Source organism: Lithobates pipiens, unplaced genomic scaffold, assembly GCF_037356315.1.
Source record: "Lithobates pipiens isolate NorthernLeopardFrog02 unplaced genomic scaffold, aLitPip1_a1.2 Scaffold_1, whole genome shotgun sequence".
Lineage (NCBI taxonomy): Eukaryota > Metazoa > Chordata > Amphibia > Anura > Ranidae > Lithobates > Lithobates pipiens.
Genome location: NW_027507685.1, coordinates 177,672,052 through 177,694,185, shown reverse-complemented (window position 1 = coordinate 177,694,185; position 22,134 = coordinate 177,672,052). Strand labels below are relative to the sequence as shown.

General features: G+C 42.2%; 1 protein-coding gene across 1 annotated transcript; it reads right to left on the bottom strand.

Moving 5' to 3' along the window:
• Positions 1–14,851: 14,851 nt before the first annotated feature.
• On the bottom strand, positions 14,852–21,161 carry LOC143979700 (uncharacterized). The gene is made up of 3 exons (XM_077478949.1): positions 19,403–21,161; positions 19,197–19,303; positions 14,852–15,699 (listed from the first exon to the last, which is right to left on the bottom strand). Exons 1-3 carry the CDS (start codon positions 20,883–20,885, stop codon positions 15,643–15,645), a joined length of 1,647 nt encoding a protein of 548 aa, XP_077335075.1. The 5' UTR covers positions 20,886–21,161; the 3' UTR covers positions 14,852–15,642.
• Positions 21,162–22,134: the final 973 nt, after the last annotated feature.

The following is a 22,134-nucleotide window of genomic DNA, read 5'->3' as shown; positions in this document are numbered from 1 at the left end:
AATAAAGATTATGTAAAAAAAAAAAAAAAAAAAAAAAAAAAAAAAAGACTCTCCTTCAGAGATTCTTTACCTAGATCCGTGTTGCGGGGTGTCAGAATGACACCCCACAACAACGATCGCTGCGATGCGTGCCCCCGGGGGCTTAATATCCTGAGGACATCATATGACGCCCAGTCAGTGTATTGAAACCACTTTGCTGCCATCGTTCTGCTATATGGTGGGCGGCAAGTGGTTTTTAAGAATTGGTAAGCTGCAATATATTACACAGTGGAGAAGCTAGATATTCTTTCACCTGGGGCAAAGACTTAGTTCAGTGCCTCCCCCCCTGAAGAGGACAGTGTCAGTAGGGCAGTGGATGGTGTCAGTAGTTTTTAATTTTTTTATATAATTATTTACAATTTTATTATTTATTTAATTTTTTTGGCGCCCTCGTAGGGGCTGTGATGAAATATCAGGGGTCTAAACAGGGGGCACGCTAATGCATACTCATCAGATCACCTGGTGAAAACAGAGGGAAAAAGCCTAAATGAACAAAAATAATGCAGTCACCACATTTAGGAATAGGCAAGCTGCAATATATTACACAGTGGCAAAGCTAGACAATCTTTCATCGGGGGCAAAGACTTAGTGCAGTGACCCCCCACCCCAAGCAGGACGGTGTCAGTAGGGTAGTGGATTGTGTCGGTATTTTTTATTTATTTTTTTACAATTTTTGTGCCCCGTCTTAGGGGCTTTGGTGAAATATTAGTGGTCTAAACAGGGGCACTCTAATACAGGAGGTGAGTTACTGGCCAGATCACCTGATGAAAACAGAAGGATCAAAGCCTAAATGAACAAAACGAATGCAGTCACTACATTGGTATTACAGAATTGGTAAGCTGCAATATATTACACAGTGGTGAAGCTAGACATTCTTTCACTTGGGGCATTGGTTTAGTTCAGCAACCCCCCTCCCCAAAGAGACTGGTGTCAGTAGTTCTTTGTTTATATTTTTTTGCTGGAATATCAGGGGTCTAAACAGGCACCTTTGACACTGAGAAAGGGAATGAGGACAGATTCCGCAGTCCCTTTTTCTGCAGCCTCAGCTGCACTGGACAGTGGATGAATGGGAAGTATGTTGAGCAGCTTCCTGTTCATTCATAAACTGAAGCATAGTAAACACAGTTGGAGGAGTCATCAGTATAAAAACTCACATGAGCTGTGAAATAAGTGCCATACTGGGGATGTTAAGTGCCAGAGCAGTAAATATGAATGAATGACGAATGAATAAGCCTTAAAAAGAATCTCTGGACAAAAAGTATACCTCTTCTCGGGGCTTTTGCTTTAATTTATTGTATAACTTCATAACCTCAATACATACATTTAAACACAATCTAAAAAGTGGATTGATTCAATGAACTGCCAGCTACCCCAGCTTCCTTCTATATTTTGGTTTCCTTTCAAGTACTCTCCAATGGGGATTTAAAAGGAGATTTTCTTGGCTGGAACATCTGCTTGCTTTTATTACTTATGCCGCGTACACACGACCAGACTTTCCGACGGACTAGGTCCGACGGTCTTCCCGACGGATTTTCGGCGGAGGTCCGACTGACTTTCTGAACTAAACGGACTTGGCCACACACAACCAGGCTAAGTCCGTTCAAAATTCCATTCATTTTGAACACGATGATGTAAACGGGACTAAACATAGCCAATAGCCAATAGCTGCCCTTGCGACGTATTTGGTCCGTCGGACCAGCACACAGACGAACAGTTTTCCATATTTTTAGTCCGTCGGATAGATTTGAAACATGTTTTATTTCTAGGTCCGTCGGACATTTGGGAAAAAAAGTCTGCTGGAGCCCACACACGATCGAATTCTGGCGGAAAGTCTGATCCTGTGTACCAGGCATTAAGCGTCAAAACATTTAGAAAAAAAGCCCTCTAGGTCAATTGAATCCATTTACATTTATAGAGGTATTCACTCCGTGGTGTAATATGATGTGCCCTATGAGTGATTAGGGCAGTGAGCCATAGTGACCAATCGAAAATTAGTTTTGTTTGTTGTAACTTTATTCAGCAAAATAAAAAGTCGTTATGGGTTTGCTCTAGATGTCAATGCATTTTTGCTTCTTTATTTTCTATTCTGGGTGTTTGCAGACAATGGAATCACACTCTGATTTCATGTGTCTCTCAGGCACTCAAGCCCTGCAATATTCCCACCAATTCCCAGATACACCCAAATAATAAAGTTATCATAAAGCCAAACAATGGTCTTATACTTGTTAAACTGATACTCCCTTTGTGGAATAGGTAGAGACACAAACTACTTTGGCTCTACATAAACACACACATACAGTATGTATGACTGCACTCACGGTATGTCCTCAGTATTCTGGGTTTAACCACTTGCCAACCTCTGCAAAATAGTGTCAATAGTGTCTGATGTGTCTGCCATAATGTCGCAGTCACAATAAAAATCGCAGATCGCTGCCATTACTAATAATAAAAAAATAAAAAAATGCCATAAAACTATCCCCTATTTTGTAGACACTATAACTTTTGCACAAACCAATGAATATACGCTTATTGCAAATTTTTTATTTTTTTGCCAAAAATATGTAGAAGAATACATATCGGCCTTAACTGAGGAAAAAATATATTTTTATATATTCTTATTTATTATAGCAAAAAGTAAAAAAATATTGCTTTTTTTGTTTATAGCGCAATAAATACATACGTAATATAACTGGGTACTAAAATTTATAGGTAAAGTTGATCCGGGGAAAATCCGATTGCCTCTCGGGGGATCAGGAAGGAATTTTTTCCCCTGCTTTAGCAAATTGGATCATGCTCTGCTGGGGTTTTTTGCCTTCCTCTGGATCAACTGTGGGTATAGAATTGGGTATATGGGCTGGTATATTTATTATATATATATATATATATATATATATATATATATATATATATATATATATATATATATATATCATTTATTTTTATTTTTTTGGTTGAACTGGATGGACTTGTGTCTTTTTTTCAACCTGACTAACTATGTAACTATGTAAAATAAAAAATGCAGAGGCCATTAAATACCACCAAAAGAAAGCCCTATTTGTGGGATAAAAAGGAGGTCAATTTTGTTTCGGTGTAAGGTCGCACGGCCGCGCAATTGCCAGTTAACCACTTGCTTACTGGGCACTTAAACACCCTTCCTGCCCAGACCAATTTTCAGCTTTCGGTGCTCTCACACTTTGAATGACAATTACTCAGTCATGCAACACTGTACCCAAATTAATTTTTTGTCCTTTTTTTCCCACAAATAGAGCTTTCTTTTGGTGGTATTTGATCACCTCTGGGGTTTTTATTTTTTGCGCTATAAATGAAAAAAGACCAAAAATTTTGAAAAAAACGCATATTTCTTTGTTTCTGTGACAGAATTATGCAAATTATTAATTTTTCTTCATAAATTTTGGCCACAATTTATACTGCTACATATCTTTGGTAAAAATAACCCAAATTAGTGGATATTATTTGGTCTTTGTGAAAGTTAGAGAGTCTACAAGCTGTGGTGCGAATCGCACAAAATTGATCACATCTGATGTACTGGTGGCCTATCTCGCTTCTTGTGACCCGAACAAGTCAGGAAAGTACAAATACCCCCCAAATGACCCCTTTTTGGAAAGTAGACATTCCAAGGTATTTAGTAAGAGGCATAGTGAGCTTTTTGATGTTGTCATTTTTTTCCCACAATTCTTTGCAAAATTAAGATTTTTCATTGTTTTTTCTCCACAAAATTGTCATTGTAATAGGTTATTTCTCTCACATGGCATGTGTATACCACAAATGACACCCCCCAAAAAATTCTGCTACTCCTCCTGAGTATTACAATACCACATGTGTGGGACTTTTTCACAGCCTGGCCACATAGAGAGGCCCAACATGCAGGTAGCGCCATCATGTGTTCTAGGAACATAAATTACACATCTAACTTGTTGACTATTTATTACACTTTTGAAGCACCAGGACAATGACACGTGACACGTGACACTGATGAGAGATGGCCCTGATACGTGGCAATGATGACACTTATACGTGGCACTGATGACACGTGGCACTGATGACAGATGGCACTAATATGTGGCACTGATGACAGATGGCACTAATATGTGGCACTGATGACATGTGGCACTTATACGTGGCACTGATGACACGTGGCACTAATACGTGGCACTAATATGTGCCACCGATGACAGATGGCACTAATACATGGCACCGATGACGCGTGACACTGATGACAGATGGCACTGATACGTGGCATTGATGACACGTGACACTGACAACAGATGGCACGTGACACTGACAGGGGGCCCTGATGACAAATGGCACTGATACGTGGCACTGATGACAGATGGCACTAATACGTGGCACTGATGACAGATGGCACTATGTGGCACTGATGACACGTGGCACTGATGACAGATGGCACTTATACGTGGCACTGATGACAGATGGCACTGGGGACAAATGGCACTGACAACAGGTGGCACTGGGGGCAGGTGGCACTGGGGGCAGGTAGCACTGGGGGGAATGGCACTGGGGTAGATGGCACTGGGGCGGATGGCACTGGGGCAGGATGGCACTGGGGCAGGATGGCACTGCTGGGGGAGGATGGATGGCACTGCTGGGGGAGGATGGATGGCACTGCTGGGGGAGGATGGCACTTTTTTTTTACTTTTTTTTTTTTAATCAAAAAGCAAAGCAGAACGGCTGCCGCTGCAGCCGTTCATCTCTCCCCTCTCACACTCTGTCTGTGTGAGGAGGGAGAGCGGCGCTGAGAGATGATCTCATATGTTTACATATGAGATCATCTCTCATTGGACACGCCGATCGCGCTGTAAACGGCCGTTGTGATTGGCCGTTTACAGCGATCTGTGTTTGCCTGTCCCCGGGGGACACGGCGAACACAGAACTTCCGTGATGCGCGCCCGCGGCGGTGCGCATTGCGGAAGTAAACATTGGGACGTCCAGGGACGGCCTCCCGGACGAACGCGCCTGCTCTACGGCCGTCATTCGGCTATAAGGTGGGCACGAGGTGGTTAAAGAGACACAGTGCCGAATCGCAAAAAGTGCTCTGGTCAGGAAGAGGGTAAGATCTTCCAGGGTGCCATTCATCCTAGAAGATTGATTTATGTTGACTAGGCGCTGTTGAGGACAGCACCAGAGTGTGTGTGTGTGTGTGTGTGTGTGTGTGTGTGTGTGTGTGTGTGTGTGTGTGTGTGTGTGTGTGTGTGTGTGTGTGTGTGTGTGTGTGTGTGTGTGTGTGTGTGTGTGTTTTGATATACTTTAACCCTCCAGTGCCTACAAAAAGTTGAAATGTCAGTTTTGGGTGACACTCCTCTTCCCACATTGTCCCTTTCATTATTGCACACTTTGTAGAGAATTCATCTCACTTCCTGATCTTCCTGTATCTCCGGTACAACAAGTCAGTGAAAATCTGTCCAATGGGGACACAAAGAGCAATAAAATCTTGAGGTTCTGAAAATTCTAAAAAAATTAAAAAAATAATTGGCAGAAGCTCCATGTTAACAGCTGTGTGCGTATGATAAAATAATAGGGTTTTCTAGACAATAAAAAAAATATATATAATAATAATAATGTATACATGAAGCAGACTTTTTCTTTTTGCATACAAAAGAAAGTATCTTATAGAAGCATTGCTGCTACATTGTTTTCTTGGGTGTCACCTATTTTAAAGCGTACAAGAATGGAATGCATCTCTTTGGGATACTGGAAGTTTTCCTTCTGTGATCACTCCAGATGGGAGTGGTGATACTTGTGATTCACTGCTCAGTCATGAAACACAGAAACTAAGGTCATGAATTCGTAATGATCACCATGGTCGCGTCCATCTCTGTCATAGCTTACATAGCTGCATATGTACTTGCCCACCTGCACAACGAGTGAGCACACCCTATACTGACCTCAACCCTACGACAAAACAAAATAAATAACAAGCATTGTGAGCTGAACTCCATAGTCCATAAACACCAATAAATACATTTATTAAAGAGTAAATACATATTATATAATTAGTAATTAAAATAAATAAATGCATTTATTAACAAAAATCTAAACTAATTTAAAGATGAATTTTAGGTATGGGATATTTTTGCATAATTGCCTGGTGTCAGCCCAGATTTTAACTCATATAATATGGATGTATAAATGCTGTTTGAAGTCCAAGTTTTCTAATACATAAAGATTTGAAATGTACAAATGTTGTACAAAATACATCGTTAATAGCAGTGGTATTACAGATGTCTACCTTTTATGTTTTCCTAATGCCCCATACACACGGTCGGAAATTCTGACGGAAAAAGTCCGATCGGATTATGTTGTTGGAAAATCCGATCGTGTGTGGGCTCTATCTGACTTTTTCTGTCGGAATTTCCGACGGAAAAAGTTTGAGAGCTGGATCTAAAATTTTCCGACAACAAAATCCGATCGGACTTTTTCCAATCCTGTGTAGTGAACTCTACATCAGGGCTCTCCCACCGAGAGGCCATATATATATATACATACAGCTGGCGCCAAGGAGTTAAGATTTCATGTGATGAGATCTAATATGCACCCATAATGTCCTGGGAGATTGCTATCTATCTATCTATCTATCTATCTATCGATTTTTCTGTCTATCTATCTTGAAAGTCTTTTTGTTCTTAATGTTGACCAAAAAACAAAATCAGTGTAGAATGAATGTGGTAACTACAGCAGTGGCGGTGCGTCCATAAAGGGCGCAGGAGCTCTGCCCCCTCTCTCCTGTCACCTCTCTCTCTCATTGCATGACTCTATCTATGATCACCACCGCCGCCCCGTATTCAGCCTCTTGTTGGGTGCCGGGCACCTGAATTACAGTGGCAGTTTTTTTTTGGAAGCACCTGATTAGAACCATGGGCTAGGCTTCCAATATGGTAAACAGCGGGTGCAATGCTGTGCGTTCGCTGTTTACTAAGTGTTGTGTTATGAAAGCGAATAAATCGCTTTCCTAATACTGACCCGCCTCTCAGCCAATCAGATGCTCGGGTCTGGTTACCTGTCACTTGATTGGCTGAAACAGGTGCTGTGATTGATAGAGAGGATCGGAGACATCGAGGAGCGTGGACGTGAGGATGCCACCGTGACCCGCTGCGAGACAGGTAAGTCCTGACTCCTGGGTGATGCACACTGGCAGCATTTGATGGGGCACAGTAGCAACAATTGATGGGCACACTGGCAGCAATTAATGGGACACAGTAGCAGAAATTGATGGGGCACAGTAGTAGCAATTGATGGGCACACTGGCAGCAATTGATGGATACCCTGGCAGAAGTTGATGGGGCACACTGGCAGCAAATGATAGGCACACTGGCAGCAGTTTATGGGGCATAGTAGCAGCAATTGATGGGCACAGTGGCAGTAATTAATGGGCACACTGGCAGCAATTGATGGGTACAGTAGTTGCGTTTGATGGCACAGTAGCGGCAATTTATGGGTACAGTGGCTGCGTTTAATGGGCACAGCAGCAGTGCTTGACAGGCACAGTGGCTGCGTTTCATGGCACAGTGGCTGCACCTGATGTGGCTGCGTTTGATGGGAACAGTGGCTGCGTTTGATGGCACAGTGGCTGTGCTTGATGGGCACAGTAGCTGCGTTTGGTTTTTTTTCTTCCCCCACTGAACCACAGTAAACACAATATAAATACAAATATATCCAGTTAGTTGCCATGGGCAAAATCCATATCATTTACTTCCTCCATGTTTTTGGTTTTGAGCCACTATCACTGTAGACACTCCTCATCCAACATTAAGCTCTTACTTCATACCTGTGGCAATGAGCATGGACATGTTTTAGATTAGAGGCAGCTACTGCTGTGTATGATAATTACAGGGTTAGTAAATGTCTCTTTTGTATATGAGATATTAATAATGTTGTTAAACCAACCACAATATTTTTATATGCTATAATATGCCTATTGGTATAGTTGTATTGTCTCCTGCTGCATTGATTCACATGATGTCTCTGTTTATTTACAAAATATTTATATATATCAAATGTATCACCTGCAGTCATCGGAATATTAATTTTTACATTACTGTTATAAAGGATTTATATAGCTCAGACTAGTACAGAGATTTACAAAAAGGGACACAGTACACTTACAAAACAGTTCATGACAGCATGACAAGTGGATTAGGTGGGCCCTGCTTGTAATAGCTCACACTAATCTTATTATTATTATTTTTATTATAATTTTAATTTCTATTAGAATTATCACCCCAGACCTAGCTCAGAGCTCCATGAAATAATGGTAAGGAGAAATCTTCAGCAATAGCTGCAGATACTTATTAACTGTCATAAACCGTGGACATTGCAAAAAAAAAAAAAAACAACCTACAAGGCAATTGCATAATGTGCTAGTATGCATCACATACTAGCATATTATAGTGGGCACTGCACTGCACATTGCGGGCACAGTACATGACATGGTGGGCCCAGTTACAGTATATGACATGGTGGGCACTGCACTGCACATGGTGGGCACAATACATCACATGGTGGGCACAGTTACAGTACATCACATGGTGGGCACTGCATTGCACATGGTTGGCACAGTACATCACATGGTGGGCACAGTTACAGTACATGACATGGTGGGCACAGTACATCACATGGTGGTCACTGCACTGCACATGGTGGGCACAGTACATGACATGGTGGGCCCTACACTGCACATGGTGGTCACTGCACCACACATGACATGAGGGGGAACTGCAGTCTGACCCCCAGTACAATCATTTCTCCCCCAAAGGTCAGTTTCTGCACAATCCTCTGTTTATTGACCTCATTTTAGCAGCATGGTATATTTTCTTCCTCCCGGGCTCCTGCAGGATGACATCAGCGTCCTTCCTCCACACAGCTGCCTGAAGCTCCCGGAGACTAAGGATCTGTGTGTGTGGATCCTGTGAAAGGATACGGGCAGCAGTGACAGCATCAGCGCCCCTGGTCTGCATGGCTGTCATCCCAGAAGGAAGATTCTTCTAAAGATGATGCACAAAAAAGCCCACAAACAGTTTGCTGAAGACAAGCAGACTAAGGACATGGATTACTGGAACATCCCTTCAGAGACTGGGCCACAGGGCAGTATTCCAACATGATAAGGACCCCAAACACACCTCCAAGACCACCACTGCCTTGCTAAAGAAGCTGAGGGTAAAGGTGACAGTCTGGCCAAACATGTCTCCAGACCTAAACCCTATTGAGCATCTCTGGGGCATCCTCAACTGGAAGATGGAGGAGCGCAAGGTCTTTAACATTCACCAGCTCCATGATGTCATCATGGAGGAGTGGAAGAGGACTCCAGTGGCAACCTGTGAAGGTCTGGTGAACTCCATGCCCAGGTGGGTTAAGGCAGTGCTAGAAAATAATGGTGGCCATACAAAATATTGAAACTTTGGGCCCAATTTGGACATTTTCAGTTAGGGGTGTACTCGCTTTTGTTGCCAGTGGTTTAGACATTAATGACTGTGTGTTGAGTTATTTTGAGGGGACAGTACATTTACACTGTTACACAAGCTGTACACTCACTACTTTACATTGTAGAAAAGTGTCATTTCTTCAGTGTTGCCACATGAAAAGGTAATAAAATATTTACAAAAATGTGAGGGTGTGAGGGGTGTACTCACTTTTGTGAGATGCTATATATACCATAGTTTGTTGACGCAATAGCTTTAACAAAAAAAACAATTAATATACACTTATTGGGATGTTTTTTTACCAAAGACATGTAGCAGAATACATTTTGTCTTAAATTTAAGAAGAATTTTGATTTTGTTGGATATTTTTATAACACAAAGTAGAAAATACATTTTTTTTTTACAAAGCTTTTGTATTTTTTGTTTATATGGCAACATTTTTTACTCCCAGTGGTCATCAAATACCACCAAAAGAAAGCTATATTTTTGTGAACAAAAATTATGTAAATTTAATTTACATACAGTGCTGTATGGCAATTGCCAGTTAAATGAGAACAGTGCTGAACAGAAAAAATGGCCTGGTCATTAAAGGAGTAATTAAAAAAAAAAGTGCATTAAGCGTGTTTATGTGTATTCCAGTAAGATAAAATGCAAACTTGTTGCATAATAACACACATCTCTAGAATGCATATAAACTCATCATTCTAGTGTGAACATCACACATAGAAAACTATTTTTTTCTATGAGTCATTGTCATTACCTGGCTTTATCCAGGGAGGAAAAAAATGCAGGTAATTGCACATACTGTGAATGTGTCCTTACAGTTTTTGTATTCGTCTATTGTTTCTATGACCCTTGGTTGCTAAATTGGATCCGGTCTGCTTTAACCACTTGCCAACCACCAGTACAGTACAGTTATTGCTGGCGGGTTGCTCTCCCAGGCACTACGACTTACCTGTACCTAGCAATACTCATGCCCACTGCGTGTGCCCCCTGCTGTGCTTGGCATCAGGTCACTGTGTGTGGCCCAGGTACCATGTGATCAGTGTGCAATCATATGTCACATATTAAGCAATAGTCATGAGTGGAATCCGTTATCATTATTTACTATTGTGTGTAATCTGTGATCACATGGTACCTGGGCCAACAGCACCCTGTACCATGTGATAACTGTGGGCCAATCACATAATCACAATAGTAAACAATGAGTCATGAATGAAAGCCAAATGAATGATGTTACAGTGAACACTGTAACAAGCAAACACGGTGTAAAAAAAAAAAAAAAAAAAAAAAATCCCCCTTTAGAGAAGTACAGGAACTAGTGTACATGGAACTACTCTGAAGTATGTAAAAAAAGGGAAGGAAAAAAAAAGTTAAAACAATGGAATAGAAAATATTTATTTTTTAACGTATGTTAAAAAATATATATATATATATTTTATTTTTTTTCCCATTATTTTAACTTTTTTTTTCTTTTATTCTTAAACATTTTTTTTTCACTTTTTTACATAATTTTTTTTTTTACATACTGTCTTCAGAGTAGTTCAGTGTCACCAAAGGGGGTAATCAGGGATTTTTTTTTACACCTTGGTTGCTTGTTACAGTGATGATCACTGTAACATCATTTGTTTGGCTTTCATTCATGACTCATTGTTTTCTATTGTGATTCTGTACACCATACAGTGATTCATACAGTCATATGATGAGGCTGTACTGGACTGGTGACAGTACGTAAAAAACAAAAATGTAAAAAATATGTTTAATTTCTTAATTTTCTAATTTTCCAAAAAATTGTGACAAAAAAATTACAACTTAAAAAAAAAAAAATCTCTATTTGTGAGAAAAAAATTATACAAATTTAACTTGGTTACCATGTTGCATGACCAAGCAATTGACAGTTAAACACCTGCTGAAAGATCACAATAAATATACTGCGAGCGTGCGGAAGGTACAGGCACAATCACGTACCTGTACACCGACAGCTACTTTCGGGTTCGGCGGGGCGCACCCCTCTGCTGACCAGTGCTGTGATTGGACACAGAACGAGTTTGGCAGCTGATTTCAGCCAATGATTTTGGCTGAAGTCAGCTGATTGGCTGTGTCCAATCACACACAGAGTTGTGTGTGTTTACAAACACACACAACTCTGTGTGATTGGAACAGCGATTTGGCTGTTTCTTCTCCCTGAAAAGCAGGGAGAAAAAACAGCCAGATTGTAAAGCAAAAGCAGCGCATATTACACATTGTTAAGCACACAGTTAACTCCTTTATTGCCCCTAAATGTTAACCCATTTCCAGCCAATGTCATTAGTACAGCGTCAGTGTACAGTATTATCACTGATCACTGTATTAGTGTCACCAGCACCATCACTGAGGCGCTATTGCTGCCTCCTGAACCCCTGCTTAATTTATTTATGTCTGTAATTTTATCTTTAAAATGCTGAACAGCAAGTTTACATTGCGGGACTGAGACCCAACTGTGAGCGGAGCGCTTGGCTCGTATTGCGTTTCATTGAGCTCAACAGGCAAGCAGGCAGGTGGTGCTGCCTGTCAAACTCTGCACCCTAGATGAAAATGCTGCAGCCACGAAACAGAGCTTTACAGCTGCAGCATGTGTACAGCCCTGTCCGGCTGTATTTTTACAACTCAGGTGGGTGGATGGGGGGCAGTAAAACCACGACTCAGATACCTGTTTTTACTGTCCCCTGGCCACCATCTGAAAGAGCCCCTAACAGAGCCTTTAAGAGATATAGAAGAGGCAGTCAGGAGGTCCAACTCTGCAGCACCTGACACTTCTGACATTTTAAAGATATCATGCACATTTTGGGCATGATTTATAGGCTTAGGATTTAATTTTACATTTGAGAAAGGAATCCTAGTTAGTTGACTGTGATCAGCTGTTCCCAGGGCCAGGACATGATCCTCTAGTGCCCAGGGCACAGATGACAACTTGCACCCCCCCTTCATTATGTGCAAGTTTATGAGGAGGAGGGGGAGAGAGAGCACAGCTTGCACCTCCTCTCGACTCTCTCCTTTTTTCCTTGCTGCTTTCAGTGGTGGGCTGACAGAAGTAGTGATGCCACTGTCACTACTCCTGTCAGCCTTATAAAGAAGGAACTTGCATTGCCTCCATCCCTACAATACACGCTGCGCCCAGGGCAGCTAAACCCTTCTGCCCACCCCTTGTCCCGGCCCTGACTGTTCCGCTTCTACTTAGGTTTTTGGGAATTGGGCTCTCTGTATGTTCATATATCACCAGTACACCAGATATCATAAATACATTTATTGAAAATATCATTCTATAGCAACTGACAAAATATGTCCATATTGTTTAAGTTCATTTTATACAGTATCCTTACATTTCAAATATGTAACATCAAATGACACTTCATTTCTTAATAAGACAGAATAAATATCTTCAATAACTTTTACTTCAACTATACATTTTAGCAAAAAATCACCATTGTCCAGCAATGTCTCTTCTAATCCATTGTAATCAGTAGTGCTAAAATACATCTTTTCTGTAACAGGATTGCTTAAAAAAGCAGTAAAAACAATATTATATAAATACAGTACATATTAGCTTTAAATAAAATAACCACTAGATGTCACCCTCACATAGCGTTCTATGTCATATAGAGCTTGTCTGACATGCTGCGGTCCCTGGGTGACTGTTGACTATTTCATCCCACAATCCTCTGCACAGCAGAAAGCAGATTTAAAGTGGGTGTCTATGCAAGATTTAAAAACACAAATCATTAAAAACAGTACATATCTCGGTACATGAACACATTCACTGCATTCTATTGCACAGTGCTGTAACTTTGACATATTTTAGGCACTGGGGGCGGAAGAGGGAAATGTACAGATGGATGATGGATAATGATGGATAAATGAATGATAAATGAATGATAAAGTTAAACAATTCTATGTAAGTATTTAATTACTTGACTCGAATTTTAAATGAAAGAAACTCCAATACCACTCAATCAATTAGATACAATATTAGGAAACTTTAGGCTCCATATAACCTGGGCATTTTAGGATTGCGGCAGAATTTCTGCAATTCTCAAAATGCAATCCAATCGCAAAGGCAGGTTCCGGTGGCATTATTTTCAATGACACTCAAAACGTGGTGCGGTTTTACCGCGATTGTTGCGTGATTTATCGTGCAGCAATCATCGGCAATCCCATTGCGTGAAGCTTGTGACCCAAAAGAGGCTCCTGCTTATTTTTGGATGACAAGCTTTACGTGATCCGATTGCAGCAAAATTGCGCCGTGTTTTAGGTGCTATTGAAAATAATCGCACTTGAACCTGTGTTTTGCAAGTGTACAACGTTTTACGATCACCGGCAGAATCAAAGTGATTCTGCCAAGATTTGAAAATGCCCAGGTGTGAATGGAGTCTCATGCCGCGTACACACGATCGGAATTCTCGTCGGAAAAAGCTCTGATGGTTTCCCGCCGGAATTCCAATGGAATTTCGCTCAAACTGTCTTGCCTACACACGGTCACAGCAAATTCCGACGGTCAATAACACCGCGACATGCAACACGTTCGACAGGCACTATAAAAGGGAAGTTTAATGCTTCCGAGCATGCGTTGGAATTTTGAGTGACGGAATTGCATACACACGATCGAAAAATCCGATAGAAAGGTTTTCCGTCTGAAAAATTAAGAACAGGCTCTCAATCTAAAGACCATCGGAAATGTCGACAGAAAAAGACCGGTGGGCAAACACACGGTAGGAAAATCCGATGATAAGTTCCCATCGGACGGTTTTCATTGGAAATTCCGGCCGTGTGTACGCGGCGTAAGAGGTTGTCAGTAGCTATGCTGCATTTTGACATTTTTTTTGTTTTGTCACTTTCTAGGAATACGCTGTTGTGTCACAGTCCTGATATAAAAGCAACTGATAGAAAGCTAAGGCACTTCGGCAGGGGCGTAACTATAGGGGGTGCAGCAGTTGCGACTGCAACCGGGCCCTGTGATGCAGGGGGCCCATTCAGCCCCCTCTACATATGGCCGGCAGCAGCATAGGCAGCTAGGGTTACCAATGCACCATGCACACGGGTGGCTGGAGGTGGAGGGTGACTAGCAGAGCTCCATGCTCGACTATCGCACTGGCTGCTCTTTAGTTGTGCATTCCCTGCATGACCTGTGTCCTCAGCCGGCTCCTCATAGTACCCCTCTCCTGCTCCATGCATTGCTGCTCAGTCCGATGTCTGTTCTCCCCAGCCAGAGTCCCCCCCCCCCGGAGTCCGGCCCACACTAAACTGCATACTTCTCCCGGGTAAACAAACTTTAAGCACACAGATGCAGTGCATCCCTATGAGAGTCAGCTCCCAGGAGGACACTGCAGGCTTGTCTGCCAGCCCCCCCCCTCCCCCGCCATACACAGATGATGAAAGGTCTTTCTGGGAGATATGCTGATCGCCCGTCCAGCACACTGGATGGAGCCCAGGCCAACATGGATGAGTGTGCGGCCTACAGCTTGGTCATGGTGAGTGAGAGGACCCCATCCTCCACACACCATTACATACCCCCTCCATCTCCCCCTGGGCACAGGGACCCCTTCTCACGTGGGGACAGGGACCCCCACTTCCCCTGGGGACAGGGACCCCTTCTCACCTGGGGGCAGTAACTTCATCTGCCCTGGAGAAAAGGACCTCATCTCTTCTGGGGACGATGACCCCATCCTGCCTAGGGAAAGTCCCCCAATGGGGCACCTAAAAATAAAAAACTACTGATACCAGTGGTGGAACTACAGGGCTCACAAAGGTCATACCTGTGACCACGCCCTAGAGTTCCACCGCCGGACTCGGAGGGAAGGGCCCTGGCTGGGGTTCAGGGGGGCCCTTCATGGTTTCTTGCATCGGGGCCCTGAAGGTTCTAGTTACGCCACTGCACTTCGGTACATATCATATGTACCATACAAACAGAGATAAAAAAAAATCTGGTACTTTTCCAGAGGGTTTTGGAGGTCAGGTATAGCTGACCACAGTTCATCCTACAATGTCCATGAAGCCTCTGTTGTACTCTTCATGTAATGCACTCAATGACCAGGAGGAGCAGAAGGTCTCAAACATCTTTTCTGTGTAACACTGTAAAGTTAACATCATTCTGACACTTGCAAGGTAGTCCACATTAAATAGAGGAACCAGAAACAACGTAGTGAGTATCTCTTCTTAGGTAATATATAACCTGTAAAATAAAATATGCATTAGTTGAAGTAGGATTTAAGGCGATTGTAAAGCTTCGTTCTTTTTTTAAAATAATATAACAAACATCTTAGTTACCTGCTCTGTACAATGGTGTTGCACAGAGCAGCCCCAATCCTCCTCTGCTCGGCTCCCCTCAGCCGAGTGACCCCATATCAAGCTGCTTGCTATGGGGGCACTCCTACTTGCTTGCTCCTGACTCATTGACACACAGAACACATCTCGGCCCTGTCCCCAGCTCCCTCCTCACTGGCTGTTATTGACAGCCAATGGCTCCCGCTGCTGTATCTGAGTCAATGAGGAGGGAGAGAGCTGAGAGAGCCCAGCCTCTTGTGCACATTGTTGGATTGAGATCAGGGTAGGGTATGTATTTAGACAGTATAAATAATCCAATGAACCAAGTGCACTGAGTTGTTCCTAGGTGGTAAACCCACATTGGGAGCAGCTCCCCAAAGATCACATGGACATAGTGAAAACCATGAGAAATTGCTAGAGTGGGAACGCTTAACCAAAATGTGTATATATACAGTTGTGCTCATAAGTTTACATACCCTGACAGAATTTCAGATTTCTTGGCCATTTTTCAGAGAATATGAATGATAACACAAAAACATTTCTTTCACTCACTGTTAGTGTTTGGAGGAAGTCATTTATTATCAATCAACTGCGTTTACTTTTTTTAAATCATAATGGCAACAGAAACTACCCAAATAAACCTGATCAAAAGTTTACTTGCCCTGGAGATTTTGGCCTGATAACATGCACACAAGTTGACACAAAGGGGTTTGAATGGCTATTAAAGGTAGCCATCTTCACCTGTGATCTCTTTGCTTGTAATTAGTGTGTGTGTATAAAAGGTCAATGCGTTTCTGGACTCCTGACAAACCCTTGCATCTTTCATCCAGTGTTGCACTGACGTTTTTGGATTCTGAGTCATGAGGAAAACAGAATTATCAAAGGATCTTCGAGAAAAGGTAGTTGAACTGTATAAAACAGGAAAAGGATATAAAAAGATACCCAAGGAATTGAGAATGACAATCAGCAGTGTTCAATCTCTAATCAATAAGTGGAAAATGAGGGGCTCTGCTGAAACCAAACCACGGTCAGGTAGACCAACTAAAATTTCAGCCCCAACTACCAGGAAAATTGTTCATGATGCAAAGAAAAACTTACAAATAACTTCAGGTGAACCACAAGACTCTCTGAAAACATGTGGTGTGGCTTTTTCAAGATGCACAATAAGGAGGCACTTGAAGAAAGATGGGCTGCATAGTCGAGTCGCCAGAAGAAAGCCATTATTACGCAAATGCCACAAAGTATCCTGCTTACAATACACCAAACAGCACAGAGACAAGCCTTAAACCTTCTGGCACAAAGTCATTTGGAGTGATGACCAAAATTTAGCTTTTTGGCCATAACCATAAACGCTACATTTGGAAAGGAGTCAACAAGGCCTATGATGAAAGGTACGGAGGTGGATTGCTGATGTTTTGGGATGTGTGAGCTACAAAGGCACAGGAAATTTGGTCAAAATTCTTGACAAGATGAATACAGTATGTTATCAAAAAATACTGGAGGAACATTAGCATTCATCAGCCAGGAATCTGTACATGGGATGTACTTGGACAGTCCAATATGACAATGATCCAAAACACTAGGCCAAGTCGACCTGTCATTGGCTACAGCAGAATAAAGTGAAGGTTCTGGAGTGGCCATCTCAGTCTCCTGACCTCAATATCATTGAGCCACTCTGGGGAGATGTCAAATGTGCAGTTCATGCAAGACAGCCCAAGGATTTACAGGAACTGGAGGCTTTTTGCCAAGAGGAATGGGCAGCTTTACCATCTGAGAAGATAAAGAGCCTCATCCACAAATACCACAAAAGACTTCAAGCTGTCATTGATGTTAAAGGGGCAATACATGGTATTAAGAACTGGGGTATGTACAACTTTTATCAGGGTCATTTGGGTGTTGCCATTGTGATTTAAAAAGAGTAAACACAGTTGATTGATAATAAATGGCTTCAGCCAAACACTAACCATGAGTGAAAGAAAAGTTTTTGTGTTATCATTACTATTCTCTGAAAAATGGCCAAGAAATCAGAAATTCTGCCAGGGTGAACTTATGAGCACAACTGTATATAGGACATGAGCCCAAAGATCAATAAAAAAGTCATAAACTATGATTTTTTAATATAGACAATGGATAGAGGTAACTTACAGACATCCAGATGTTCTAGGGGAACAAAGTGCATTACTGTAGCTTGGTTCATTGAACCACCTACTGCAGGTCTGATCATTTATCTGGGCTTCATACATGCTCACCCCTGCTTGTAATTTGTGGGAACATATTAGATCTTTTTCTTCAATCAAAAAGTGATAGACTGATTTCAGGTAAGCACTAACAATTCACACAGCCTTTTATGGAAGTTCTCAAAAACTGAACTGAACTTTCTTTCATGTATTATTAGAAAATGGTCACCAATATCCTACTAACCCAAGATTTGACCTTTTACTGGCACAGCAAAGAATAACCATAATAAAGGGCTAAATAAGGGAGAAGGTAAAGGTATTTGGGAGGTTTTTTTCAACTACATACATATGGAATGTTTTCTCTTTTTTGCTAGCCTGAAGTTTTGCTTTACCATAAAAAATCCAGATCTTGGAAAATCCTTTGTGACGAGCATGCAACTGAGTAGAAAATACATTAATTAGAATTAATGAGCTTGTTTCATCAGGTAAAATATTTGCTGGCAAATGTATGGAGCTCCTTGAGTGAGTTTGAGATTTGATCTTTTATAATATGATCCCTTACACAGGCCATACATTATATATGTTTTTTTCATTCAACCAGGGTGTTGAATGAAAATAAAATGTGCCAATTCCCCCATTCACACATTCGATGTGCATGGGGTTATCACTCCCATTGTGCTAGTCTGTTCTCATGGCAGGGAGCTACAAAGATTGAAATTCAGCTGGTCACTGCTGTGTATGTGTTTTTTTTATTGGCCATCTCATTCCAGGGGTTTGCCCAGCCCAAATGCAAAGTAACATCATACAAGTTTGCCTCCAAGGCCCTGGAAGATCTTTTAATGCCTGGTTCATTACATAACATCGGAGCACTGTTATATGTTTATGGTGCCCCTTAATGATCCAGATATAAAGGCTATGTGTATATGGACTCTGATAAGGGGCACATGCTCCATTCATGCCTACTTGCAGTCGGTACAGTCATAGAGAACCTCTGACATGACCTAATAGCACAATGTCTGCAGTGTACATTACTGTGTACAGCACCACTAGTGTTTATTTTGTTTAAGTACAAGCTGCAAGTGGACACAAATAATGCACCGTACAACCTTTCATAGGCGCAGGAACTGTATGAGCACCTGTGTACATGACCCATAACAGTGGGGAGGAGATTCTCTTGTAGGAAGAGGCAGCTGAAGGCAAAAAAGTTGTGAAGAAGACCATTACCTACCAGTAATGTTGTTCCAACAAGAAGAAATGTTCCCAAGGCAACAGCCAAGGAAATGACAATGATCTTCCATGGAGCCAGAACATCGGCTGGGGAAAAGACTGTGACATCTGAAAGAAGATTTCAGTGTTACTTCAGAGACTCATTCTTTATGGTGTCATCATTTATTCTACTTTTCACTTTCTAGTTATACTTATAGACCTACTTACCTGCCGTGTTGTTGCTTGTAGATGAGTTGTTCTCCGTTACAGAAGACACCTTTGCATCAGTGCTAGAAAAATGTTGTGTACTGGAGGCTGTCGTGGAAGATGTTTCAGTAGAAGGTATTGTTGTATTAGTGTTTGAAGGTACTAAATTGCTTGAGGTTGCTGAAGAGGCTGTATTGTTTATGGTAATTGATGGACTTCTGGTGCTATCGCTGGAAGATGTTGATGGGCTGTTGGTTGATGCTGTTTGGACATTTGTACCATTACCGGAGGAGGTAGACATATTAACAGGTGCTGCTGTTGATGATATTGTAAGATTATTTACAGGTGTAGCCGGACTGCTGGCAAGGTTATTTGGAGATGCTAAGATTCTGGTTGAAGCTGTCTGGTTAGTGGTATAATTACCAGAAGTGGTTGACATGCTGTTAATAGTTGTTCCAGTTAGTAATGGACTAGACATAGTGCTATTTGTAGGTATGGGTGGGGCACTGGTAATTGTTTGGGTAGATAAAGCACTACTAATACTTGATATTGGTTGGGTCATCATATGAACGCTGGAAGACGCCATGCTTGTATTTTGGGTTGATGGTGATGATCTTGATGATGTAAAACCTAGTGGGACATTACTGGTAGATGCTGCTGTACTACTAGTTGTAGCTTCATTGGTACTGGTTTCCTTAATGACAGTAGTCAACATGCTAACCATAGCTGTGTTGGAAGGTGTTGTGCTGTTAGCCTCTGCTGGTTGGTTAATGTTATCATTACCAGAATCAATACTGGTGCTTGGTGGGAGCACACTTGAGGCTGTGACTGTATTAGCCTTGATAGTGGTGGCCTCAGTCTTAGCAGTGGAATCAGAAACACTTAACACCGTTGATGCTGCAACACTCGATGATGGATCTGTACTATGTGATACAGGCTGAGATGTCGCTGATGTAGGTTGAACAGTGTTCTGTGTAATTTCAGTAGCATTAAATACTTGTTTAATACTAGTTGTCAATGGCTGGTTGCTTGAACTAGTGATCTCATTAGTAGCTGGTGCCATAGTAGAGGAAGTAGCTGAACTTGAAGTACTTGAAGCCATTTCTGTTGTACTAATGGTACTGGTAAAGATATTGTCCACACTACTAGATGCTGCTTGAGTTTTTGGGTCATGGCTAGAAGTAGGTGCTGAAGTACTAGGAAATGTTTCTGTGATGTTTGATGCTGGTTCAGATTTGGTTAGTGCTGGATTTTTACTAGTGTCGCTAAAAAAAGTTGTCGTGGGAGTTGAAGCTGATAGATCAAAGTATATAGTTGCATTATTGGTTGATACTGGCTGGAGTGTGCTTGATGTTGGTTGTGTACTACTGTTATAAGAAGTTGTTGTTTCACCCACTGTAAATTTTGGTGCATTCACTGGTGTTGTGTGGCTGTTACTTGTAGTTGGTTCTATATTTGCTGAAGTTAGCTTGCTACTGATATCATTATTAGAAGGAGTTGTCATACTTATGACAAATGCATCTGATATGCTGGAAGAGGTGCTATCAGTAAGCAGGTTAGTGGGTGATGCAGGTTCTTTAGTAGTATTTGTACTAGAAGAAGTAATACCACTTGGGTTTGATACTGATGTAGATGCCGATGATACTATGTTGTTTGTTGAAGGTAGAGAACTGCTTGTAATACTGAATGATGTTGTTGATGTGCCTTTGCTAGACTCTTCTGGTGTTGTCTCAGAAGAAGATATCAGATTAGTGGATGATTCTGGTAAGATACTGGTATCGATATATAGTGATGGACGAACTTCCGACGGGACGTTTCGCGAACGCGAAACGCGAACGGACACAAACGTTCGCGAAAACGACCGTTCGCCGCGGGCTCCATTGACTTCAATGGGAGGCGAATTTCGCAAACCTTTAGGTCGAATTTGCGGCCACGGGGTAATTATTAGGGGGTAGCACGTAGTCCCACCACCTGGACAATAGCATAATACATGTATGAGGTGAATTTGGGATCGATAACTACAAGCATTTTTTTTTTATTTGGGAAATTGTTCTGACAATTCAGGACTATGGAGCTAATGAAGGCAATGGAGGAGAGGGAAGGTCAGGGACCAGGGTAGGCAAACAAGAGGGTGCAGGAGATACAGAGCACTGACAGCAGCACCGTAATACAGAGCACTGACATCAGCACCGTGACATACAGCGCTGACAGCAGCTCCGTGACATACAGCGCTGACAGCAGCTCCGTGACATACAGCGCTGACAGCAGCTCCGTGACATACAGCGCTGACAGCAGCTCCGTGACATACAGCGCTGACAGCAGCTCCGTGACATACAGCGCTGACAGCAGCACCGTGACATACAGCGCTGACAGCAGCTCCGTGACATACAGCGCTGACAGCAGCTCCGTGACATACAGCGCTGACAGCAGCTCCGTGACATACAGCACTGACAGCAGCTCCGTGACATACAGCGCTGACAGCAGCTCCGTGACATACAGCGCTGACAGCAGCACCGTGACATACAGCGCTGACAGCAGCTCCGTGACATACAGCGCTGACAGCAGCTCCGTGACATACAGCGCTGACAGCAGCTCCGTGACATACAGCGCTGACAGCAGCTCCGTGACATACAGCGCTGACAGCAGCTCCGTGACATACAGCGCTGACAGCAGCTCCGTGACATACAGCGCTGACAGCAGCTCCGTGACATACAGCGCTGACAGCAGCTCCGTGACATACAGCGCTGACAGCA